At 50.3% G+C, this 22,484-nt stretch overlaps 1 protein-coding gene across 1 annotated transcript in view; it reads right to left on the bottom strand.

Moving 5' to 3' along the window:
* TLL2 (tolloid like 2) overlaps window positions 1–22,484 on the bottom strand; it is a 107,355-nt gene that overhangs the window by 68,678 nt on the left and 16,193 nt on the right. The window contains exon 3 of the mRNA XM_055118656.1: window positions 3,448–3,525. Coding sequence (XP_054974631.1) covers window positions 3,448–3,525 — 78 coding nt within the window. The remainder of the gene's footprint in view (window positions 1–3,447; window positions 3,526–22,484) is intronic.

The following is a 22,484-nucleotide window of genomic DNA, read 5'->3' as shown; positions in this document are numbered from 1 at the left end:
CTGTGACCTCTTTTCTGATCAGGGACCCAGAAATTCCGCTCAGTCCACAGAGTCCCAGCTCCACTCCTGGAGGAAGCACACCCACGCCCCACCCCTGTCCCCTTGCCTGATCCCCTCATTAGTCCTAAAAGTCATGTGGACCTCTCGTCTCTGGGGTACGGGGCTCCTTGGAACAAGTGGCCTCCCAAGCGGCTGCTGTGCAAGCAAGTCTCTGAGTCCTCAGCTCCCCCCCACCACACACACACAGCAGGGCTGAGGGGGCTGAGGGGGACTACAGCATGCCAGAAAACATGCCTGTTGCTGGCCAGCGGCTCTTGGGCTCCCTGCAAAAGAGAGTCTCTTCTTTTGGGGAACTGAGGGGCATTCGCATTCAGTAAAAGATGGGTTGAGTTTAAAGGAGAATCTGAAGTAGATGTAAGTGCTCTATTTTCAATCCCGACCAAAACAACCAGGAGCCCCAGGCTAGACCTGACAGTGTCCTAGAGGGTCAGGAAGGCTAGACTGGCGCAGCATTCACCCTTCTTCCACAGAATTCTCTGCTGCTATTACACCAGGGGAGGTCTTGGCCTATGCTTGACAATTATCCTCTTCAAACAACCGGGGTCATTTCAGGGCCTATGCGTGATGGATTTAGCCAGAGACAGGGGTGTGGGTCCTGATAGGGATGCCAGCATTCTCTTCTATTAAAAAAAAAATAAGAAGGGCTGGAGCGATGACTTGAAGGGCCTGGAGTGCAGGTTTTGCATGCTGGAGCTCCGGGTTCAATCCCTGGCACTGCATGATTTCCCAAGCACTGCCAGGAATGACCCCTGACACCAAGCCAAGAGACATTCCTGCACACTGCTGGGTATGGCCCCAAACCAAATAATGAACAAATGAGTAAAGCCCAAGGAGAACGCTCAGAGGGGTGGAGCACACACTTTGCCACCTTGCCAAGTTTGATCCCTAACAAATGCTGTCTCGGGAACCCTCAGGTGTGGTCCGAGAGGCCCCCCAGCCTGGGTATCATTATGCCACCCTGCTTCATACAGCTGGGAATGGCCCTGGGGGTGCCAAGCAGTGCTGGGGTTTCCCCTCAGATTCAACAAGAATATCTCTTACTGCTCTATGAGCACTATTCACCATTCACCAAGGCAGAATTTAAGAATTTAATGGGCTGCAGCAGGTGGGTTCCTTTCTGTCCTTCACCGTGTTTCTGTGCAGCTGTTGAACAGCTGTGGGAACCCAGTCCAGAGGTGGGTGATGCTCGTCCAGTGCTGAATAACACAGTCTTGGAGGCAGCAGTCAGAGAAAGCAGTGCAGGAGCTCTATACACTGAGCACTATCGATGTTCCCGACACCTGGCTATGCACTTCACTTCAGCAAGATTTCTGATTCTCTCCAGTCCTCATAGAAAGGAGTGGGAACAGAGCCAGAGCCACCACACGACTGGGTCTGGATTCAAACCCAAGTGTGTTTTGCGGGTGCAATTTTATTTCGTTGGGTCATTTTTTTTTTCTTTTTGGGTCACACCCGGCGATGCACAGGGGTTACTTCTGGCTTTCCACTCAGGGATTACTCCTGGCGGAGCTCAGGGGACCATATGGGATGCTGGGAATCAAACCCGGGTCGGCTGCATGCAAGGCTAATGCCTACCCGCTGTACTATTGCTGCACCCCTCGTTGGGTCATTTTAAACTCAACAAACTCATAAACTCTGAAAACCCAAATGACGTCTATTGCTGGGGAGCAGATAAGAAGGAAGCAGTGAAAGAAGCGACTCTCAGGGTCGGGGAAGACAACCCATGCAGATCTTTTCTTTCATGGTGGGGGAGGGGGGGTAGGTCATACCCTGTAGCATTCAGGATCTACTCCTGGCTCTGTGCTGGCAGTGCTCAGGGGAACATATGTGGTGCCAGGGATCAAACTGAGGTCAGTCTCATGTAAGACAAGCACCTGTTTGATCTCTTTGGCCCATCCATGAGGATCTTCAAGGGGATTCTGACACAGTCCCAGCAATATGCACTGTGTATGTTCACATGTCTACATGTACACCTCTATGGCTACACAAGTGTGTGTGTGAATGTGGGAACGTGCATGTGGGAAACACAGAAGGCTGCATATAAAGTCACTAGTAGGCATTTCTGGGGATGGATAGAAGGGTAATATAGAGAGAGAAAATAAGGAAGATGGCAAAATTAAAGGGAAGAGGAGGTGAGAAGGATAATACAGTGGGCAGGGCATTTGACTTGAACGAGGCCAACCTAGGTTTGAAGACCCCAGCACTGCATCTTGTCCCCCGAACACTGCCAGGAGTGATCCCTGAGCACAGAGGCAGGAATAAGTTCTGAGCACCTCTGGGTGTGATCCAAAAAAAAGGTGGGGAGGAGGAGAGGCTCTACTAAAACAAGTACGTAATGAAATCACATCTTTATTCATGTGAATTTATGTATATGCATATATATGATTGTATGAAACTATATATGCATGTGTAAGTATAAAATACAAAATAACACTAAAGCAGAAACTATGTTTAATAATTTAATAAACAATGATTTCTGTATCCTCCTTACATACACTTCCCTACAACACTGGGCGTTGTCATTTAAAATCTATTCCTTCTTGCTGTGTTAATTTGCAAAGAAGAATATCGCCGCCAGTCGTGAGAGTCCCTGTGGGATGCAGGACAGACAGAGGCCTGCACCCCACCCCTCTGTCCCTCAGCCTCCCCTCAGCAGGGCTTTCTGAAACAGGAAAGTCTCCTCGACAGCGAGGTACTCCGGTCTCTGCTTCCCCACAACGTCCAAGTTGGACCCTCTGAGAACTTTAGCATGCTGGCTTGCAGACAGGGGTGGGGCTTCCTGGCTTCCTGCAAGTACTCCTCAAAAGTAGGCCCCGTCAACAACATATAGCCACACACAAAATTGCCCACTCTGGCAATCAGTACTTCCTCACAGCTTTTCCCCACATCCCAGCCTGTCTGCTTCCCTTCTTCCCCATTCTTCCTCCCAGACCTCAGGGGCATAAAGGCATAAGCCAAGCACGAGCAATAAAAGTCAAGCCTGCAGATGGCAGAGTTGACACAGAGCTGCACAGACCCTGAGCCACGGAATGCCAACCGCCCTGCCATCCCTCTCTCCGGGAGCCTGCCCACCTCACACAATGAGAGAGCTTCCTCGTGCCCACAGCCTAGGGTGTTTCTACACAGAAACTGCTGCTAAAGAGGTTCCCCAAGCCAAGGAGTGGGGGTAAAACGAGAGGGAGGGAGAGGGAACCACCACTCCACAGATACCGGATTTCCCGTAGGAGTGATAAAAACACTCTGGAAATCGATCCTGGAGAGACTGCAGTGTGTGGGGGCTTACCGTCACGAACTGTACATGTCAAGATGACAAGACTTATGTTATGCACAATCTAGGACATCCTTTAAAAAAAAAAGTACCCAATGACCTGGTGAGGTCCGACATACCTTTTCTAGCTTCTTCTCTGCTGGTGTTTGCAGCTGTGGTATTGGGCCAGCGCGCAAGCAGCTGCTCATCAAGCCCACCTCAAAGACAAGGAGAGACAAAACATAGTGAGGATGTGAGGCACCAAGACAGGACCAGACACATGCTGGACACTGGTCTCGACACCGTGTTAATATGGGGACCCCAAGTTCTAGGAATGTAATTGGTGCAGCCACTTTGGAAAGCTGTACGGAATTTTCTCAAGAAACTAATGATAGCCCTGTCCTACCATGCAGGAACTCCCTTTCTGGTGTTCATGTGAAAACAGGAACACAGAAAACTACACCCAGCCCAATATTTGTTGCCACGTTATTGATAAGAGCAAAACGACGGAAGCAGCTGCGTATCCATCGGTAGATGAGTGAATAAAGCATATGTAGTCTCTGCACACAGGGAGAGGCTATCCAGCTAGAAGAAAAGATGAAACGTTGACTTCCACAGCAAGATGGAAGGAGCTAGAGGGCACTGTGTAAATTTAAAAAAAAAAATTCAGGAGAAAAAAAAATGTGTATTGAATGATTTTTATCTAGGTGTGGAGCATAAAAAGATGGAACTGAGAGAAACATACACCAGGGGCACCAACAACAGAATTCAGTACTGAGGGGAGAAGGGTGGAGGGGGCAAATATCAGGGCAAGTAGGGGTGTGTGGACACTTAACAAGATGCTCTAGGATTTCAGGATCTTCCAGGAATGCACCAGATAGAGCTACCCAGAAGAAAATAAAAGAGACAAGGAGGGGGCTGGAGCGATAGCACAGCGGGTAGGGCATTTGCCTTGCACTCGGCTGAGCTGGGTTCGAATCCCAGCATCCCATATGGTCCCCTGAGCATGGCCAGGGGTAATTCCTGAGTGCAGAGCCAGGAGTAACCCCTGTGCATCGCCGGGTGTGACCCAAAAAGAAAAAAAGAGAGAGAGAGAGAGAGAGACAAGGAGGGAAAGAGAGAGAGAGAGGGAGCAAAGAAAATGGGCAAGCCCCAGTGCAAATAGAACATTCTGGTTCTGGGGTTCCCGCGAGTGGATGCGCTTGGTGCTGCTCCCAAGGATGTGACATGGTCAGGGACTGCTGTGGGGGCTTCGCAAGACATTCTGGCTTCCTCTTTGGGAGGAGCCTCCTCTTAGAAACTGCTCTGTTTACCTTAAACAGTAACAACAAGTCTCACAATGGAGACGTGACTGGTGCCCGCTTGAGCAAATCGATGAACAGTGCTACCTTATAAATCAGACCTGCAGACACTTCCTCAAAACCAGCGACACCTCTGTGTTCGCCAGTAGCCCTCAGCTACATGTCCCCTCCAACAGCGGGGCCCACCAACCACTGTTCTTAGACCTGTCATCCGCAGGGCCAAGGACCAGGCACCCAGGAGCCAGCAGGGAACCAGACAAACAGGTGCGCGCTCTCTAGCTGGGAGGTGGGGCCCCACGCAGTAGGAAGGACGACGGGGACTGAAAGAAATCAGGCAGGTTCGGACCGTGCCGAGAAGACCAAATGCAGCTTGTGATGAAAGCAGCTGGAGAAAACACCTCCGGGGAGGTGGCCTGGTAGGAGCTGGACCCTGCGCAGGGGGACGAGTTCACCCACAGAAGGCAGGATGTGGAAAGACCCAGAATGGGGAGGGGCAGACAGCGACGGCAGTGGGAGAGCGGGGAAGAGGCCAGAGCAGGAAGGCAGACCTGCAGGGTTATGAGGGAGAGCAGGAGGAGGCAGAGTCCCAGGAGAGTCAACTAACTAGCTGAGAGGAGGAGGAGGGGCTCCAAGGACCTGTAACTGGACAGGGGAGCCCGTTACATACAGACAGGAAACCGCATCAGGGCAAGAGAGCGCGATCTGTGCCCCAGCGGAAAATTACCGATTACGTTTGACTACAGATTTGCAGCTCACCAAGTGGTGCTCTGACCAGGTCGGGCTGGACCCTGCTGGGCACATTCACAGCAAAGCATCACCCCACTTTGCAGAGGAGAAAGCTGAGACACAAAATGATGGCGCCATGCGGGAAGCTGAGGGCTCAGGATGGTTTCCGGTGAGAAGTCCAGTGGCGTCTCCTGTGTCCCACAGCAAGTGTCCCGACCCCCAGATCTCGTCCATCCCCACACGCAAACCCCCCTCTGGGTCTCTAGCCTGTGCTGCTGGCTGCGGGCCAGGCGCACGCTGACGTTTTTTGCGGCCTTTCCTCCGGCTCGTTCCGCCAAGTCGGAATCCACTCACACACTCCCTGCAGCTGCCGGGGCCTCTGCTGCCAGCTCCAGGCCCCCTGGGGATTCTCCCAGTTGCGATATCATTTCCTCTTGGGCTAAAGGTCAGGGGAAACCCTGATGCTCTGAAAATCACAGGCCGGAGAGGAATGTGTCCGGTGCAGTGGGGTGCGTGGTGGAGCGAAGTCGTGCGAGCCCAGTGCTGGAGGTGCTCCGAGCAGGGATGGGTGCCGAAAACCTCGGGGGCTCATAGTTCCCGTCCGTCAAACGGGCCGCTGTGAGGACCCAGTGAGGTCATGGGTTTGTTTAGGCACTCGTTCATGCGACAAATATTTATCCCACACCTGCTACATGCCAGATGGGGTTTCGGCGGCCCCGGGATACAGCCCTGAGCGAACCCCACCCTGACCTCAGGGCAGTCCTGTGCTGTCAGAGGACAGGGGAGAACACGATAAACAAACAGGCAGCTGAACACGTCAGCGCCACTCGGAAGGCGGTGTGAGACGGGGTGCTTGGGCGTCCTGTGAGGGAGAAAACAAACCCAAGCTGGAGGAAGTGCGGCAGGAGGCAGGAGGGCGTCTGGGCCAGACACCCCCACCCCAGGGAGGAGGCAGCAGGGAAAGGCCTGGGTGCAGGTGCCTGCATGCTTGGCAGCAGGAGGACAGGTGGACCTGCCATGGGAGGGTCCAGAGAGAGATGGCCCTGGGGTCAGCAGGCAGGAGTGGGCAGGAGGGGCAGGGCCTGCAGAAGGGGGTTATTCAAAGAAATTTTTTTTTTCTTTTTGGGTCACACCCGGCGATGCACAGGGGTTACTCCTGGATCATGCACTCAGGAATTACTCCTGGCGGTGCTCGGGGGACCAGATGGGACGCTGGGAATCGAATCTGGGTCGGCCGCATGCAAGGCAAACACCCTACCCGCTGTGCTATCGCTCCAGCCCCTCAAAGAAATCTTAAGGTGAGCAAGTGGGCAGGAGTTAGGTTCGTAACTACACCAGCGTTTTGGATGGGGGAGATGGGGCCACTTGAGCCGTGCTCAGAAGGCCTGGGGGAACCACTCGTGATTCTTGGCCAACCAGGCTATCCATTCAATAAAAGGGCCAGAGGGCAATGCTTCTCAGACCTCGTAGTGTCAGGGCTGCATCCAGTGATGCTCGGGGACCACCTGGGTCTCTGGACAGTGCTGGGGGCCTCAGGGCTGCATCTGGTGATGCTCAGGGACCAGGTGGTGCCAGGAATCAAACCTGGGTCAGGTGGTGTGAGTGCTAAAGGCTATACTGTCTCCCAAACCAACCGCATCAGCTCTACATGGGATCAACCCAACTTGGGGTCGTGTGTGTGTGTGTGTGTGTGTGTGTGTGTGTGTGTGTGTGTGTTGGACAGAAGAGAGCTGCACAGCTGGGGTTTGAAAGGAGAATCCACAGAACACAAGCCTACCACAGAGGCCTGCTTGGCTTCCGTCGAAGAGGAGAAGAGGGGTCCGAAGAAAAAGGACAAAAAGGTACCCAAGTCCCAGTCTGGTAAGAGGTCAGCTGGAGGCTGCAGTGGAAGGAAAAAAGTCAGGAGAGAAGGCAGCAGGCAGGAGGGGAAGGTTCAGGACTTCTGAGCCCCCCTCATCCCCAGTGCTGGAGGTTGTAATAGGACCAAAAGATCTGGGGTGAGGGGGGGAGAGCCAGCTCCCCTCCCCCCAGCAGATGGAGAAAAGTCAGAACCGGTGTTGACCCAACAGGAAAACTGATCCACACAACCAAATCTCTGTGTATGTGTGTGCATGTGGGTGTGGTGGAGGGGAGGGTGGGGGCGGGGGTGGGGTGTGTTGGGGTCGTTGAAGGAAGCAGGTGGGTACATTGGCGATGGGTATGGTGTTGGAATTATGTACAGAGGAAGCCATCATTAACAGTATTGTAAATCACAGAACCTCAATCAAAAAATATTTTTTTTAATTAAGGGGCTGGAGAGATAGCATAGTGGGTAAGACATTTACCTTGCACGCCATGAACCCAGGTTTGATCCTTGGCACTCAGGTTTGATCCCTGAGCCCCACCAAGAGTGATCCCTGAGCGCAGAGCCAGGAGTAAGCCCTGGGCACTGATTCCCCATTCCCCCCCCAAAAAAAAATTTTTTTTAAGTTTTAAACAGAAAAGAAACCATGTTTATTATCATCTGGGCACTACCCAAGTTTACTACCCCACGTGCTGAAATTGTGCTCCACGCTGCTGTCTTTGCTTGACTTTAGTCATTTTAGCCTCATAAAGGCCCGACAACAGAAAAAGGCTGTGAAAGCCCCCATTTTGCAGATGAGGATACAAAACTGAGGGAGGTGAGGCGGTGTTCGCTGAGGTGACAGTCGCTTAGGCTGGTGCTCACCCACGTGACAGCCAGGGGCTGTCCTCCTCAGCTGGGGGCTCACACGTGCTCACTAGGGGGCGCACATCCTGGGCCGTGGCCTGGGCACATTTTGCCAGTTGTCCAGCGCTGCCCAGCTGAGGAAGTTGCTGGCAGTGTTGAGTCCCCGGCAGCTGAGCTTCCAGTGTCACTCTCTGCACCCTGGGCAGTGCCAGGAGTCCAGCTCACAACCTGGTGCTTGCAAGGCTCTGCTCTGAGCTGCGGAGAGATGACGCCCCTGGGCCCTGGCTGTTGGCTTTAAGGGTTACAGAGGCGGTAAAAGGCTCCATTGCTTCAGTAAAAGCCAACAAGAAAATGATTAAGACAGGTGTGACTGTGGCTCTAACTGTGGTGCCCACAGACCAAGGCAGAGAGGAAGGTAGCTGGGGCAGAAGAAGATTGCAATACTGCGGGGCGGGGTGGGGGGGGAGGGAGAGTTCAGAGGGTGAGGATATATTTTTCCATGGGTGACTGCATGACAAAAATATTTGAAAAAAGGAAAAACAACACATATATTCCCGTATTTGATCTTTGGTTAATTACCTCTTCAGTGAGAGGCTATGCAAGGACCTTGTAGATTTCATTAGTCACAGGGGTTTATTCAAACGTCTCCTTTGCATAAGAAAACCCAGGCTTACAGCTGGTCTCTGGGAAATAATGCCCCGCAGGCCTTGAAAAGAGCGCTGGAAGCCTGTTCAGGCTCTCGCGCTCAAACACTGCAGAGGTCAGGGCCCGTGATGCATGGGGCCAGGCTGAAATGTTTCCATCCAGCATTTGCAATTCAATCCCACAGTTTCCTTTATGGAACAATTCACTAAATTCAGAGTTGTTCTTTATTTCTAATTCACCATATAATTCACCTCCCAAGTTCAATTAAGAAGCAATCTGTTAGCAACTTTGGGAGCAAGCTGCTTGCCTTTGAGAAAGCCCAATTTTCTTCTGCTCCCAAGAAGGGCTTAATTATATGCATGATATGAGACATTGATGTACACACAACGCCCCTCCACCATCCTTAATGAAATATTAACTATACGCATGTATGGACCGCTAGGCAGAGGGCCATGGGCTTTGCCAGTCCCACAGATCAATACCGCTCATTTGAATACAGGCGCATTGACAGCAATTATGAACTGATATTCCCCTCCGTGGTAATTAACAAACAAAACTGTATCATTGCTTACCTTCCATTCTCATTTGTAGGTCCTAACATTACCTGTTCCTTGTTTTCTTAAACACACAAGTAACTTGTAATTTTTTTTCCACTGCTTTTTATCTACAGGCACTATACATCTCACCTACACAAAGACAACCCAAAGTGGATATTATTTCCATTTTACAGACCAGATCATTGAGGTTTAGAGCAGTTAAATCATGGCTGGAAATGCAGAACCACTGGGTGGAGAGGTAGAGATTCTCTCCAAATCAATCTGGTATTTAAAGCCTTTAAGAGCCATCACATGCTTACGTGGACAGTCTGCACGGCCTTAGCTCCCACGCCTACTGACTTTTGTAACACCCGTGTTTATAGCTCAGACCCGTCTGAGGTAAGTCTGGCATAAAACTACTTTGCTGGGCTCAAGCAACGGCACAGAGGGTAGGGCACTTGCCTTGCATACGGCCAACCTGGCATCAATCCCCGGCACCCTATCTGGTTCCTTGGAGCTGGCCAAGAGTGATCCCGAGGGCAGAGTCAGGAGCAAGCCCTGAGCACCCCCAGGTGTGGCCAAAACAAAACAAGACAAAACCAAAAACTGTTTTGTTCTAAACAAAAGAAAAAAAAAACCCTCTAGCACTGGATCCTAAAAAAAAAAAAATCACTTTATTGCTAGTTCATTGATTGCTGAAATACTGGTTGCCTGCCTGCTTTGGGCAGCGTCGGACTGGGTTCCTGTTTCTAGAGGAGGGGAGGAAAATCAACAATAAACAATGAGATCATCCCGCAAGGGATTAAGCACTTTGGAGAAATTAAAACTGTTTTATAAAAGAGCAATGGGAGCCAGGGAAGGTCTTCCTCGGCAGAGGACATTTGAGTTAAAATCTAAATGATGACAGGGGTGTCTGTTGGAGAAAAGTAGGGGGCGGGGGCGGGGGATGCAGTAAATGAGAAAGTCCCGGCTAAGAGAGGCAGGAGCAGGATGGCTGGAGAGAGGAATGAGCGGGGCAGGCGCACAGCAGGGCCAGCCTGGTAGGCCCACGCCAGGCGCACACCAGTCCGTGCACGGCCTTCGGTCTTGCTCTCACAGTCATTTCTTTGTTTGTTTTGGGGCCACACCTAGCGTTGCTCAGGGGCTACAGACTACTCCCAGCTCTGTACTCAGGGGTCACACCAGGCCAGAAGGTGTTGGGGGCGGTGGAGGGGAACTCATCGCGCCTTGGGAATTAACTCAGGCTTCCTACATGCCAAGCGAGTGCTCTATCTACCTCTAAAGGTTTTTATTGTTCATTAAGAGAACAAAAACAGAGGCTAAAGAGATAGTACAATGGGTAGGCCACTTGCCTTGCACACAGCTGAAATGGGTGGGTTCGAATCCGGGCATCCCATATGGTCCCCACAGGCACCATCAAGAGCAATTCCTAAGTGCAGAGCCAAAAGTAACCCCTGAGCATCACTGGGTGTGACCCCAAAGCCAAAGAGAGAGAGAGAGAGAGAGAGAGAGAGAGAGAGAGAAATAAGGCAAAGCCCCTTTAACAGGTTGCTCCAGTAATGAACCAGGCAATCAATGTGCAATCCTTCAGTGCCAAGCTACTTTTATATCTGTGCCAAATTTCAAATGCTACAGAAGGGAAAGGGAAAATGAGTTAAAAGATCATTGCCAGCTTTTGCTCATGAAGTGATTGAGTTTTGGCAAGTGTAAAATAAATCAGGAATTCTCATCCACTGCTGGTGTAGGAGGAGTATAAATTGGTATATATGAGGTGATGGAGCAAGCTGTATCAAAATCTTTTAACACAACAATATGGACTTGGACTCCACAATACAATTTCTAGGTCTCTCTTAAAGAACTGATGGACAACGAAGACTCAGAGTGTCCATCAGTTCTTGAAGATATTCATATTCATATTTTAAATAATAAACCAACCAGGAGCTGGAGTGATGGAACAGCGGCTAGAGCACTTGCCTTGCACACAGCCGACCTAGGCTTGATCCCTGATACCCCAAATGGTCAGGAGTGATCCTGAGTGCAGAGCCAGGAGTAACCCCTGAGCACCGCTGGGTGTGACTCAAAAACAAAAAAAATAAAATGAAATGAAATTTAAAATAAATAAATAAACTGACATTATAACAACCATATCTCCCAAAGGGATGATGAAATGGATTGTGATACAATGGAACACTGTGTAACCTTTAATTTTTTTCAGAATGAATTTTATTAAGTGTGAAAATATGTTCATATTACAAGTTTTTTTTAAAAAGCAAGTTAGTAAATAGTATCTATTACAATTCCAACAGAAATGAATGTGACTCAACCATAAAAAATATATACATATATTGGGGTTGGAAAGATAGTACAGTGGGTAGGGCACTGGCCTTGCATGCCGCTGAGCTGGGTTAGATCCCTAGTATCCCATATGGTATACCCCATGCACTGCCAAGAATAACCCCTGAGCATCGTTGGGTGTGGCCCCAACAATGACATGTATGTGTTTTTAAAATGGAAAAATATTATATGGAAATAGTCACAATGTGCTTTGTGCTATTCTCTGGTGATTTGGAGGTAAATTTTATTTTCTTAGATTTCTTTTGCAATCTAAAAATTCTGTTCAGCCCAATTCTTTATAAATCAGGAGATAAAGGCTTTTATAATAGAACTAGATAGCATCATACACATATCTTTTTGCCTAAGAGCTGTTACTCTGTGCTCTGTGGGTATGCGCACACATATGTACACACACACACACACACACACACACACACACACAGTTGCCGAGGAAACCTTTCTCCTTTCTCCTGTGGTAGGAATAAAACAATTTTAATGCAAACAGGAAAGTTGTGGTTCCATCTTTTTTTTTTTTTTTTCCTTTTCTGCTCTCACCTTCGAAAGGGGAAAAGAATCTTGGCACAACATAAAGCAGGATAGCTCCCAGGAAAGCTCACTCAAGGGGGGATGGCAGGGCGGACCCTCTTCTCTCTCAGGGTAGACCCTTCCGTCAGGCTGTGGGGCAGACCCTTCTCTCACATTGTCCGGGGGTGCCCTTCTCTCACACTCTTGGGGTAGACCCTTCTCTCAGACTGTCCGGCAGACCATTCGCTCAGAGTCTCAGGGAGACCCCTCCTCTCAGGCTGCAGGGTGAACCTTTCTCTCACACTGCTGGGGCAAGCTCTTCTCTCAGACTGTGTGGGGGGGGGAGGAGAGGTGGAGGGGGCGCTTCTCTCAGACTGTGGGGCGGTGGGTGGGTGGGGAAGCCTTCCCAGATCTTAGAGGCTCCCCCAGATTTAGGGTTTCTTCTTCCTGGGGCCAATTTGAACTCATTTGCCCAGACCCTCCCCACACTCTCCCTTTCTGCTGACAGGTCTCCGCGGGGTGAGCTCACCCCAGACCTTCCACCAGGCATGGACATAAACTCCAGGGACACTTTATTTTTTATTTACTTATTTATTTTTTGCCTTTTAGGTCACACCTGGCGATGCACAAGGGTCACTCCTGGCTCTGCACTCAAGAATTACCCCAGGCGGTGCTCAGGGGACCATATGGGATGCTGAGACTCGAACCCAGGTCAGCCGCGTGCAAGGCAAATGCCCTACCCGCTGTGCTATCGCTCCAGCCCCATCCAGGGACACTTTAGATCTGCTCCCCATCTTGTCTTTCTTCAGGTCCACAGCTGGCAGTGCTCATGTCTCACTCCCGGCTCGGAGCTCAAGGGTCACTCCTGCTGGTGGTCAGAGGATCATACGCGTACTGGGGATCAAACTGCCCAAGTCTCTCCCACCCAGGCTGGTCTCAGCTTCTTCGCTGTTTCCCTCGTGTATTGCTGCAACCCCCCAACCCTCTGAACAGTGCCTTGAAATAGCAACTTTTCCAAACCCGCTTCTGATGCCGTGGGCCAGAAACTGGGAGGTGGAGCAAAGTGTGCTGGCCTGTCTCTGCTTCATGATTCATGGGGCTTGTGCTGCCAGGGACGGAGGGCAAAGGGGGCTCAGGTGGCGCGGGATGCGGTGGTAGCTCACCTGGGGCACCTGTCTAGGGCTTTTCCCTCTCCCTCGCCACATGGCTCTATTGCACTTCCTCAAGGTGGTATGATTCTGGGGCTCCGAGACGCATTAGGTTTCATTAATTTTTTTGTTTTGTTTTTCTTGTGTGTGTGTGGGGGGTGGGGACAGCTAGCTAGACTGCCAGGCTCAGACAGCAGAGTTGCTGGATCATGAGGGGTGCATAGGGACACGGCACGCCTGCAAGGTGGTTGCTCTGAGCCACTGCATTATTTCTCCAGGATCCCGAGCAGCATTTTAAAAGGAAGAGCCCTGACATGCAAAGCATGCCTTAAGCTTCCCTAGTGTTTTAATTACCAGGATCAGACTGGCCAAAGAAAAATGGATATCAAAGCCTCGAGCTGCTGAGGGAGATGACCATAACTCGGGATGAGAAGGCCAGGTGAGACCACTCACCGAATAGCCTCTGTACAAGTGCCCGGTCTCTAGACAGAAGGTCTGTACACCAAGTCAAGTGGTTGGTGAGAACCTAAAGGGAAAGTTCTGGAGTCAGACAGTAGAGGGTGAAGCCATGGCCCACTTCCTAGCTATGTGATCTTCAGTCGCCTGACTGACTGAGAAACTCTGCTCAGTTTCCTCGTCCATAAAATCAGGATAAGAAAAATTGCATCATTGGAGCTGGAGAGATAGTACAACATGTATGGTGCTTGCCTTGCATACGACCAACCTGGGTTCAATCTCTGGCATCTCATAAGGCCCTGAGCACTGCTAGGAGTAATTCCTGAGTACAGAGCCAGGAGTAACCCCTGAGCATTGCTGCGTGTGTCCCATAAGCCTCATGAAAGGAAGGAAGGAAGGAAGGAAGGAAGGAAGGAAGGAAGGAAGGAAGGAAGGAAGGAAGGAAGGAAGGAAGGAAGAAAGGGAGGAAGGAAGGGAAGGAGGAAGAGAGGGAGGGAGAGAAGGAGGGAGGGAGGAAGGAAGGAAGGAAGGAAGGAAGGAAGGAAGGAAGGAAGGAAGGAAGGAAGGAAGGAAGGAAGGAAGGGAGGACGGAAGGAAGGAAGGAAGGAAGGGAGGGAGGGAAAGGGAAGAAGGAGGGAGGGATGAAAAGGGAGGAAGGAGGGAGGGATGAAAAGGGAGGAAGGAGGGAGGGAGGAAGGAAGGGAGGAAGGAAGAAAGGGAGGAAGGAAGGAAGGCCTCCTGGAACTGGTGTTAAAGGCTAAGAAGAGTTTGGAGACGGGAGGGATTTGGGCAGGTTGAAACACAGAAGGAAAAAAGACTTGGTAGCATAGCCTTTTTGACCAGAGTGACTTCTGGCAAGATAATCCATTTCTCTGAGCCTCAGTATCCTTCACCGCATACACAGGCACACGAGGATCTCATCTGTGAACCTGCAAGCGGCACCTAAATCAGTGCCTGACACATTGGAGAGGATCCGTTGGCCTATCTAGGATGATTGGTTCCAGGTGCCCTCCGGAGGCTACTGGTGTCCTGAGACCATGTGGTGGTCTAAGTTCTCACCAGACTCATTCACATAGAAGTGACCCGGGCCCAGAGAGAGCTTTCCCCAGAGCCCATCTTGCCAGACCCCTGCTGACCCCAATTCAGACCAGGCCCGAATCAGCCTGATGACATCTTGTCTCTGCTTCCTGTCCAACCCGCCTCAAACCACAACACGTTCTGGCAGCACATTCCAGTTTCATTTAGAGAAGGGAAGGGAGAGCTGAGGGAAGGCAGGGGAGAAAGAGGCATCAGCTCTTTCCTCTGAACCTCCAGTAAGGTTTGGTCCTTTGCGTTCTGCAAAGTTCTAGAGAGGAGATGCTTAGAGATTCCTCCGGGGTTCTCTCTCAAGAGCTTCACAGATTCGGGAAGCCTCTTAGGGGAAGGGACTATATTCTAATGCAGAACAAGAAGGGGGACATAGTGGGGTGTCAATTCAATTCTTCCCTGAGACACCAGAGGCCAAAATTTGGTCCTGAAATCTGAATGCATAGGAAGAAATTTCTATTTTTGTTTGTTTGTTTTGTTTGGGGGCACACCTAGTGATGCTCAGGGGTTATTCCCGGCTCTGCACTCAGGAATCACTCCTGGCCATGCTTTCAGGGGACCATATGGGATGCCAGGATCAAACCCAGGTTGAACATGTGCAAGGCAAGTGCCTTACCTGCTGTCCTATCCCTTCAGTTCCATTAGAGGAAATTTCTAGAAAAAGCTTCTCAACCCTGATTTATATCCTCAGGGGCTCAGAGAGCATCATTAGCAATAATCTCATTCATTTGCTATTATGGATTGCCTGCCTCCCCACACCCACAGAAACATTATCTCCATCTCTACTGCTGCATCCTGAGAGGCCTGGGATGGGACTCGGGGAGGGAACACGGGGGTGGAGACTGGCAGGATGTGAGGCTGCTGACAACAGCTCTTGTCTCCAGGCAGGAATTAATGATGCTGGGGAGTGCTGCAGCGCTCTGGGGAGAGAAGGGGCTCAGGAGGGTGATGGACAAATACAGCTTGGTCCCCAGCTGAGTATCGGAAGGAGAGGAGGGAAAACCTTTCTCAGCTCAGAGCCGGGTCAAAGGCACCTGCTTACCCCTTCTTCACCCAGGAGTATAAAACAGCAAAGAAAGAGGTCCGTGCAGAGCCCTCAACATTAGAGATGTGGGCAGCTAATAAGGAAATGTGTATAACTATAAGAGAAAGACCCTATCCTTCTATTGCACTTCATAAAAAACAGCAGAAAGTAAAGCAGAGAATCGGGCCACATTCCTGATGGCTTGAGAATGAACTAGAGACACGTCGGTTTGCTCAAATGAAGTGATCGGGTTATTTTCCTGGGGGAGAAGGGCACACTTGGCACTGCTCAGGGGCTACTCCTAGTGGTACTCAGGTACTCAGGTGACTATGTGTGATGCCAGAGATGGAATCACGGTTGGCAACTGTGAAACAATGCTAAGAAGATGTGACTGGAATCCTCTTGTATTTTTTAGAAAGTGGCCCTTAAATATATCTAAAAGAATAAACAAGTGAGACTATTTAAGAAATCTCTGAAAATAAAGAGCATGGGCAATGAGGAAGGAAGTATCCAATCAACTATTAAAATACATGAAGGCTGACAGGAAAATGCAAAAAATAGGTGGGGCAGGAAAACTAGCACTGCACAGAAACACACACACTGTGAGATTATCACCACAACTTAGGGTCAGGGGGTATCAATCCTATGCCCAAATAAAGTCCTAGTGGACTGAGTGTGTAGATTAAACACACACACACACACACACACACACACACACACACACACACACACACACACACACATGAAAGACTTTAGAAAAAAGTGTTATTTCCCAAACTAAAGTAGGAATGACATTTTTATGTTTAGAAGTAGAAGGGGGAAAAAAGTTGGTTTGACTTATTGTCAAAAACTTAAAAACTTTTCTATGTCATAAAGATAACTCCCCTAAAATGTAAATAAACTATAGGATAACATGGGGCTTGTCATTTTAGCCTTGCTGCAGGGAACTTAGTTTACCTTAAAGCAATGTCCTTTCTATATGGACACAGGAAGACAGTTAATAATATGCTTTTTAACTTGGGACCTGATTGACTCCAATAATATTTATTCCCAGGCATCTGCTTTCTTGACTCAGTTGCCCTTAGTTCCTAGTACCCCAAAAGCAGGGTCCCAAAGAGGGACGGAATAGACCCAAGGCAAGCTGTGAGCTACCCTGGCATCGAAATGGGCCAGGCCAAAGCGCCACAATACTCAACTATAAGTTGAGAGCATGGTCATAGACAAATGCTGTCATGATCCAAGAGTAACGACGAGACTAGGACCCTGCTGGGGTTAGGAAGACTAACCTGGCCTGAGGACTGTGGTCTGGAATATATAGTGAATGTCCTCAGGAAGAACCAAACTTTAAGTCTGATATATCTCTTACTGTGCTCAGACAGAATGACATTGCTAGAAATATTAGAAGTAAATTTACTGTAACTATTTAAGCGGATTACTAGCTGAGGAAGGAAGAAAGGGACACACCCTGACACACCCTTGTTTGGACCCCCCCCCTTGAGCAAATCTACTAGTAATCTCCTTAGATGAGATTTTGTTAATCTCCTCGAGAAATGGTCTTACCCTTCTTTGTTGATTTGTTAATGTTCCACAATTAATGTTCAACTCACCCTTGTGTTACCGGCCTGTGTAATTTGCTATATAAACTAAGACGGTGGGGGGGAGACGGGGGAGACAGAAGAAGAAAACAGTAGAGACAGAGAAGGAGACACACGAGAGGACACGGGAGAAGAACAGAGAAGACACAGAAGCAGAGACAGAGAGAGGTCGGAGGAGACCAGAGGAGAGACTACAGAGACAGAGACAGAGAGACAGACAGAAGAGAGCACAGCGGCACACACAGAAGCGGAGCACAAGGAGGAGCCATCCCGATCCGGTCCATATACAGTGGTTCGAGAACACCGAACGCAAGTGGGGCATGTGAGAGAGAACTGCCCCGAGTGCCTGCGGACAACAGAACAACATGACACATCATTGCGTCCCCCCCTCCTGCGAGCCACCTTTGTGATTTTTTACAATAAATATGAGGGGAAATATCTGTGTCGAAGATTACAATGGTCACTGCCTATCTGTAGACCAGCTAGGGCAATCAGGAGACGAAATGAGAAGCTGGATGGCAACTTCAAGGGGCTCAAAAGCTGCTCTACATGCAGGAGGCCAGGCTGGGTCTCTCACACATCACCAGGAGACCCACAAACACTGAGTTCGGAGTAACCCTCAAACGCTATCAGATGTGCTTCACCTCAAAACAATGAGAGGGAGAGAGAGAGAGAAGAGGGGGAGGGAGAGGGGACGCTTCTTACCCAAGAGATGCAGATAAAGGAAAGTAATCAGCATGGAGCATGTCACAGGAAAAAAAGATCAAAAGATCAGATAATGATATAAATGACGTTTAACCCTGAGAAATGAAAATGAAGCGAAATATATATATAAGGTATAATTTTCCACTAGTAAAGTACAGAGTAGAGATTAATTGTGGAGAGCCCAGTGGAGGCAGTTTTCGTCTTGCCAAGTTTTTTTTTGTTTTTTTCTTTTGCTTTTTAGGTCACACCCAACGATGCACAGGGGTTACTCCTGGCTCTGCACTCAGGAATTACTCCTGGCGGTGCTCAGAGGACCATATGGCATGCTGGGATTTGAACCCAGCTCGGCCGCGTGCAAGGCAAACGCACTATTTGCTGTGCTTTCGCTCCAGCCCCTCGTCTTGTCAAGTATTAACGTGCCAAGGCTTGGTGAGCACCTCCAATGTGTCACTCGACCAGGTCCAGGCGTTCACAGTGACGATCCTGAAGTCTGAGGCTTCCCAGGGGCAGGCAGCCTGTGACAGGCAAAGGTTTTCTAGGTTCTGAGGTGGGGAATAGAGTATCCAGTGTCCTCACCCCAAGTCCCACAGGAGTCTGATGTCGACACACCTTTCAGCTTCCCTCCTCACTCCCGCACCCCATTTTCTCACCCACCCGAAACCCCTGACTTACACAGACCTCACTCCTTGGCTCTGTTTGTGCTGCTCCCACTTGCCAGCAGTAACACCCACTGTCCCGTGGCCACCCTGATTCCAGCCCTCCAAGCCCATCTCAGCCTCCCCAGGAAATGTCCCTTCCTGCGGGCTTACTCACATCTCTCTCTTTCACTCCTTCCTACTCTCCTCCAACCAGCTTTTAATTTTTTTTTTTTTTTTTTTTTTGCTTTTTGGGTCACACATGGCGATGCACAGGGGTAACTCCTGGCTCTGCACTCAGGAATTGCTCCTGGCGGTGCTCAGGGGACCATATGGGATGCTGGGAATCGAACCTGGGTCGGCCGCGTGCAAGGCAAACGCCCTACCCGCTGTGCTATGGCTCCAGCCCCTCCTCCAACCAGCTTTTATGGGCAACGTTTCCTGCACTCACGCTGTTCCCATGAGCTCCTGGGACCATAGCACTGTAGCACTGTCATCATAGCACTATTGTCCTATTGTTTATTAATTTGCTTGAGCGGGCACCAGTAACATCTCCATTGTGAGAGTTGTTGTTACTGTTTTTGGCATATCGAATACACCACGGGTAGCTTGCCAGGCTCTGCCATGCAGGTGGGATACTCTCGGTAGCTTGCCGGGCTCTCCGAGAAGGATGGAGGAATCGAACCCAGGTCTGCCACGTGCAAGGCAAACACCCTACCCGCTGTGCTATTGCTCCAGTCCTGGGATCATTACATAAAAATGGGCCTGTTCTTTCTAGGAGGCGTTTATTTCCTGAAGGACAGAGACACATTCATGTCTATGGTGTCTTTCATAGCAGATGCCTACCCAGCGTGTCCATCTGGACTGGACTGGACAGGACAGTGTTCACAGGCACCATCTCAGCTCATTCTCATTGCACCTGGGAGGTGGTTTAGTTTATCCCCATTGTACAGATGAGAAAACTAAGCTGTGATGTGGCAAAACATGTGATTTGTGAGCAATCTGGTATGTAACAGAGTTGGTGGGTTTCACACACTTTGCCTCCTTGTTCCTAGTGTTTGGCAGGAGCTGAAAAGGGGGAGGCCAGAAAATTTTTTAAAAAAGAAAAAGTTAAAAAAAAAAAAGTAAGTCTTCCTGTACTCAATCTTTCAATGGTCGACAACGGTCCTCAGAGAAACTTTTGTAATTTCTTTTTCAGTTATTTGCTTGGGGGCCACGCCAGCAGTGCTCAGGAGTTACCCCTGGCTCGGTGCTCAAGGATTGCTCCTGGAAATGCTTGGGAATCATCTGGGGTGCTGGGGATTGAATCTGGACCAGCCACATGCAAAGCAAGAGCACTGCTCGCTGTACTATCTCCCTGGCCCTAAGTCTCGTCATTGTTTATGAAGGTTTTATCACGCATGTTTGTGCAGAGAACTGAATTTTTAAGAGAGGCCTTCCAAGGTCACAGCACAACTCCATGAAGCGAGTGGCAGAAAGAGGAGCAAGGGACTCAGACATCAAAGGAGGGAAGAGGCGCAGGCAGCTGGAGGGAAGGAGCCCAGAGAACCCCAAGGACACAGACCCGCTGTGGCCTGCAGAACCTGAGCCAGCCTGGCCTTGGAAGGGCCGCAGGGCTATGACCGCCCCTTTAGGAGATGACAGAGGCATGAGGTGACTCCTGGGAGTCAGACCGGCGACTGCCTATTACTGCTCCCACCCCCACTGATTTCCCAGACCTTATTGTGATGCTAACGCATGTGCTGGCATCAAGGCTCCCCTGACACATGTGTCCTCTCCGCTTTTCTGCATTTCTCCAAGTGCCATCCACAGCCGAGGGCGTGACCTTCTAAGCAGGTGCCAGAGATTTTGAGCTCAAGGAAAAGAAGCAAAATACCCCCAGAAGAAAGATCTTCCTTCCTCCAGGCCACAGGGAACCCTCTGATGCTCTCTGGATGGAGGAGGCAGAGCCACCCTGGCCAGTGTGAGGCGGCCCGAGGATGGTGTCCCTTCCCCAAGACTCAAGTGCCCAGAGCCGGGGCCCGAGACCAGGGAGCCCTCGGGAGTCAAGGTCCTGGAGGGTGGTGGTGAGTGGAGAGCGGCGGGGTCTGCGGCTAAGCACGGTGCACCTGCCCCTCCAGAGCTCGGCCCGTCATTGTGCAACTCCGTTGATTGCTGCCAGGTGGGGCTGCTGGACCCGTGCGGCCAGATATTCCAGCTTTTCAAGAGAAGCCAGAGTTCCGGATTTTTATGAGAAATCTGATTTTTAAATGTTGGCAGCAAATTAAAAAAAAAATGTAAGCATTACAAAACAAACAAGACACATCTGCAGACCAGATTTGGCGGGTGGGCTGACTGCTCAGGACCTCTGGGAGGGACAGTGAACGGGAAAGTCATGCCTCGAGGGGGTGCCAGCGTCAGAGGAGACAGGAATTCCGCTGGCAACGGTGGCCCAGACCGCGGGGATGGGAGACGGTAAGATGAGCAAGCTGGGAGGGAGAAAACGAAGCAGGTCCAGGCCAGCTGGGGCTTCTCTCTGTCTGCGGGCAGTTGGCTCATTAAAGGAGACCAAAGAGGAAGGAGATGGCCAGCAGGCAGAGATTCCACTGGCCACTCCACCATCATCATCACTTTCTCTCTCTGGGCCTCCTTGGAAAACACAGAAATAATGACCTGCAGACTTCAGTGTAAGTAGCCCCAGAAAAATAATGTGACTCTGCCCTACACATCAGCCTTGGGTCTGTGCCACGAGAGCCGCAGCCCAGATGCCCCAGGAGCTGCGTCCCAGGTGCCAGCAGCCCCTCCAGCTGCCTTTCCAGCCCCTCGGCACGGGGCATTCCTCGTGTGGCTCTGCTGCGGGAAGCATCCTGCACCTTCTGACCCTGCCGCTCACTGCTGGGCCGGGACAGAAGAACGGCACGGCTGCTTTTCTGCCAACACCTACAGGAGCACCTCGGAGAATCTCGGGGTGACCTCAGGTCAGACACAGTTGAAGAGACTGCTCTAAAGCTCCTCAAGGAACAAATTCAGGAGAAATTTGTTCTAAAGACTCCCCAACGAGGGGCTGGAGTGATAGCACAGCGGGTAGGGCGTTTGCCTTGCATGCGGCCAACCCGGGTTCAAATCCCAGCATCCCATATGGTCCCCTGAGCACTGCCAGGAGTAATTCCTGAGTGCAGAGCCAGGAGTAACCCCTGTGTATCACCGGGTGTGACCCAAAAAGCAAAAAAAAAAAAAGACTCCCCAACGACAGAACCTGAGTGTGCACAGCCCTTGGGAAACTGAGTCAGATGCTCCACCACAGCCCTTGGGAAACTGAGTCAGATGCTCCACCACAGCCCTTGGGAAACTGAGTCCGATGCTCCACTCCACACGTAAGGAGAGTGAAGGTCCATGAGCAGAAGGTCCCAACATCTGAGTGGGGGTGGGGAGGCCTGCGGGGGAGGGGGCAGGTGGGGGGTTGACCTTGAAGAGTTGTGGGTTTATCCAAAGCCCTTTCAGGTCATTATCACCCCCCACAGTAGAAGACATCTGAGTAGTAAATGTATTTGCAGTGAAGGTCACTTTTCAACTGTAACAAAATGCACATATTTGAAAAGAGGCCAAGAGCCTCTTTTGCCGTTACTTGAGGCTTCAAGAAAACTAAAAATTGCTGTTCAAAAACTTAAGGGGAGTGGGGGATGGTGAGGGCAAATGCTGTCTAGATTAGACAAAAGCATCCTTTATTTTGTCAAAAAGGGATTCATCATATGAGTTTCTTAAGTCAGGGTGGGGAAATATATTTCATATCTAG

Source organism: Sorex araneus, chromosome 11 (genome assembly GCF_027595985.1).
Source record: "Sorex araneus isolate mSorAra2 chromosome 11, mSorAra2.pri, whole genome shotgun sequence".
Taxonomy (NCBI): Eukaryota; Metazoa; Chordata; class Mammalia; order Eulipotyphla; family Soricidae; genus Sorex; species Sorex araneus.
Note: the sequence above shows the minus strand (reverse complement) of the source record. Positions and strands in the feature narration are given on the sequence as shown.